General features: G+C 39.3%; 1 protein-coding gene across 1 annotated transcript; it reads right to left on the bottom strand.

The window, feature by feature from the left end:
• Window positions 1-2,735: 2,735 nt before the first annotated feature.
• LOC126260501 (NAD-dependent protein deacetylase sirtuin-2-like) lies at window positions 2,736-3,798 on the bottom strand. The gene is given in 2 exon segments (XM_049957831.1): window positions 2,736-3,114; window positions 3,117-3,798. Coding segments are annotated over 2 exon segments (987 nt in total). The 3' UTR covers window positions 2,736-2,809.
• Between the last annotated feature and the right edge of the window lie 587 nt (window positions 3,799-4,385).

Raw genomic sequence — 4,385 nt, forward strand, 5'->3', positions numbered from 1 at the left:
GCTTATCTAATTATATCAGCTATTTCGTCAGGCGTCATTGGTTGTGAAACCTTCTTTCTCTTCTCTATTATGCTGAAATCTCGGTCACAAGGCACATACGAATGCCCCAGCAGTAGAAATTTAAAACTGGCATTATAAACCATACTGTTTACCACTGTTTAGATTAAAGGCATTAAACCATCCGACTTTTATTTTAGCCAGCGCAGTTGTCACACTACACAATCAGAGTCAGACTCAGTGAGAGATATTTGTCTTCTGCTCCAAGCACGATCGTCGATATTATGCAGCCTTGCTTGTTTAATCTACACTACGCTGATTTAACCAAAAACGAAATTTCCTCGACTTATCTAGTAATTTTAGTTACAAAACTGGGTGCACCTTCAAAACTACGGCAGTTATATTTGCATTTACAGATATTCTGCACAAAGGAATTATGCAAATCGGTTATATCATAATAAAACACAAAACTAGGTGTTACCGCTGAATGTAGTCAAGTAAATTTCATTGCAGAGGGAAAATATGAATTAGTAGCTTGTATGTAATAGGTTTCGAAGGTATTTTGTCGTAATAGCAAGTCGTAGTGACTTCACTGCCGAATCAATAACATGGTAATGAAAGGTGGGTCACAGAGTAAAAGGTGGTAACTCGGTGGCTCGTTGACTTACTGTGTTATCCATCCCAGCTCACGTGATGTTGTTAACAAGTTGTGAGGTAACGGGCGAGTTGTGGTGTCATGGAAATATTCGATGTTCGGAGTTGGGGCGGCCGCACAGAACACTTGTCAAAGCCGCGGCTCGTTAGCAACCACGTGATGCCATACAATAGCTGGACCACGTGATTCCTAGCCATCCGCATGGCGGGGAATTCCTTGGTGACGCTGTGTCGATGAAAGAGACGTGAACGCTGGGAGTGCCAAAGATGGCCCACTTTGTGAAACCTTAATGGCATACATTTCACAGTTCATAGTAGCCAGAGGAATCATGATACCTCAAAAAGAAACATGTACATTACCATAATTTGCACGACGATTCTGATGGTGTAATCAGATTTTCCATATCTTTATTATCTTAAAGTTTAATATCTGACTAATTTGTACGACTAACACCCAGTATCGAATTTCCAAAATGTAAACGATTCATCTGATTTTGTCGATCGACGTGTCTTTAGAAAGCTATTATTGTAAACCTAAATTGGTATCCGATTTTGTCGATCGACGTGTCTTTAGAAAGCTACTAGTGTAAACCTAAATTGGTATGAATTACATACATGTAACTTGAATAGTACATGAGTTATTGGAGGTCAAAGTGGTCAATTACTATCGATCGCGACAGGCCACAAGTACTCCACAGTTACAGAAAAAACGGTAGCAGTATGCTTATAAATATATTTATTCATCTATGTCCTTGTTTATACTCGATATATTCTATTCATGAATAAATTGGTCAATAACTTACTGAGTTTTAAGAAATCACAGAGATATTAGGCTACTGGCCTAATTTTGTTTCTATTCCATTGACATATGTTTATTTAATTTGTTTATGTATTTAATAATGTGTGTTAGAGCGTGTCTATGGTCCAGCCGTAGGAACATTTATTTAATTTCATGTTACTTATATGTAAATCCAGTATTTAGAATGTGTTTCAAAATGTTTGTGAGTTGCGTTGGCTTGGAGACATGACGGGAGCGCTATCGCCGATCGCAGCGCTCGTTACTAAGGGAGGCGACTACCGAAGTGAATGGAGGGGCAGTTCTGAATGTGGCGACGCGAGGGACGGTACAGGAGAGGACACGGGAGAGTGCTGGACGACGAGGCGCGACGGGCAGAGCATATTTCATAGCGCCAACTTGTGCACTTGTGAGACTTCTGTGGCTGCTGCAGTGAACACGTAGTATGCGTTTAGAAGTGAATATCTCGTGAGCTATGTTATTGTTCATAAATAATTACGTGACGTAGGAGTTTATTGTTTCCCTGTTATTCAACTTATATTTTACTTAATTGCTGGACCATCGACACCAATAAGTGTTTTGTAGTAATAAATGGCATTCCTATAGGTACGTCTACTAGTGCACTCATTATTTAAAGTCGTTAAGAATAGCACCTGCAGATTTTATTTAATTGCAATCTTTCATTTATAAATGCGTGTTCATTCAAAATTCGCAATTGCCGAGTGATAGGAACCTTCGACCATTCGATTCATGTGTATATGCATATTGTATACTTAGACGCAGCAGTATTTGACCTGTAACGCGGTAACTAGACAACGAAACCAGCCAAAACTTTTAATATTTCATTTCTGAGTCTGGGGGTACGTAGTTGAGGGCCACACCACACCATCATTTCATTATTTATTTGAAAGCCCGCAAAGTGCCGTCTTGCGCCCTTTATAAGAATAAAACCACTCATAACTTTTACCCTTAGCTGTTTACAGACGTTGACATATGTCAACGGGGACAGATGAAAATGTGTGCCCGGACCGGGACTCGAACCCGGGATCTCCTGTTTGCATGGCAGACGCTCTATCCATCTTTTTTTATTCACAATTTCTATTCTGGTGAATGCATTACTGCTTCACACATTATAAACTTACAAACATTATAAAATTTTTTAGTTTGTACGGAGATCAATAGTGTTAACATACAGATTAATTTTCATTCTTACTTTGCTTGTTCTTTAACTTCTGATTTTTGTTTCCCTTCTGACTGAGCACGTTTTCTTTCTTGCTTATTTGTTCCTGTACTGACATTTTTGCTGTTCTCCTCATCTATTCTTTTATGTTCTTTGGCAAATAATTCTCTTAATTCATCACCCTATCCAACCTTGTCTACTAGCAACTGACATCCATAATCACAGTCACCTAGTAGAGCAACATCACGAGAATACTCGGATTTGAAATCAAGACCACCAAGTCCCATCATCACAATGAGAGAACTTCGTTCACCAGCCTTTTCTCTGTTCACAAGTATCCTAGGACAATTGCTTGGAACTCTATCAATAAAAGAGGCAAACGGCTGTACAGCAAGGGATGATCCCATTATGATGAGAAGGTCACATTTTAGAAAATCTTTCTGCATCAAAGTAAAAAATCTTGTCGGCAAATTTTCTCCAAAAAAACTATATCTGGTTTGACAATGCCGTTACAATCTTCACATTTTGGGACGGAATCAGCAAATATTTTCTCTTTAATCCATTCCTTTGAGTAACCTGAGTGACAGTCTATGCAATGAGATGTGTGAAATGTTGCGTGGGCTTCCATAATCTTCTCTCCAGGAATTCCAGCTACTCTTTCTAAAGTGTCAATATTCTGAGTATAGTACCTTAGCACTAGCCCTTTTTCCTGCAAGAGCCGAATGAAGTTGTGGCACACAGTTGACTTGAAAGAACCAGGATATAGTTCCTTTGCCAGTGTGAAAAAAGGTTTTGGGTTCTCTCTAAAAAAGCCTATTTCAAATATTGCCTGTGGATCAGGCAAGTTGTATTTCTCAAGATTGTGATAAAGACCTGATCCTGGTGATCGAAAATCAGGAATTCCAGCAGATGTGGATATTCCAGCTCCAGCCATTGTAATTACATTCTTGCATTTGCTATATGTAATGTATTTTATTATTCCATCTACAGAAGACTCTTCCAAAATCTTTTCTGTGGGTTCTTCTAGCTTATCCTCGTCCCTGCGGAAACCAAATTTTCTTGCAAAGTACTGTGTAATTCGTTCTATGTCCCATCTATAAGAAATATCAGCAGCTGTATTATCTTCTCCATCACTGCTTACTTTACCAGTAGGTTCTTCCTTCGATGCCATTTATTTTAAATTTTTCTGTCTTTATTTATCTGCGGTTACTCTAAGCTCAGTCTTACAAAACCAGTGTTCGACGTAAACTCACAAGAACTCCCTCAAATCTGGAGCAATTTCTGACAGAATATTTACAGCCTCAGCAGAAGATTAGCTGGTGGAATCAAATATGTATTACTTTCCAAAAACTGAACTGATGTTTTCAACGTATTGCATAGTTTTCCTGTATTTTGTTTTGTTTTATTGTCTTGATGCGCAACTGCACGTCTCTGAGCCACCGAGGACAGAGAGGATAGTGCGACTGCAGGGATTTATCTCTGACACGCGTCCCGCGAGACTCACACTCTCTACGTATTGTCCCGCACTACGTCCACAGTGCCCCCGCCCATTATACTCATTACTCGCGGCGCGGACATGTCCGAAAGAACCGATACCAATATTCGTATACTCATAACTTTGACATTCAGCTACTTCTAAGCCACTGGTGACGTGTATTACTACCTTTTCGACAAATAAATCTGAAAAATTATTTGTGTTCACTTACTAACTTTCCCATGGCAATGCCTCAATTAACGACGAAGGTGGATCTGCACCTA

The sequence above is a fragment of the Schistocerca nitens genome, chromosome 5, assembly GCF_023898315.1.
Source record: "Schistocerca nitens isolate TAMUIC-IGC-003100 chromosome 5, iqSchNite1.1, whole genome shotgun sequence".
In the NCBI taxonomy this organism is placed as follows: domain Eukaryota; kingdom Metazoa; phylum Arthropoda; class Insecta; order Orthoptera; family Acrididae; genus Schistocerca; species Schistocerca nitens.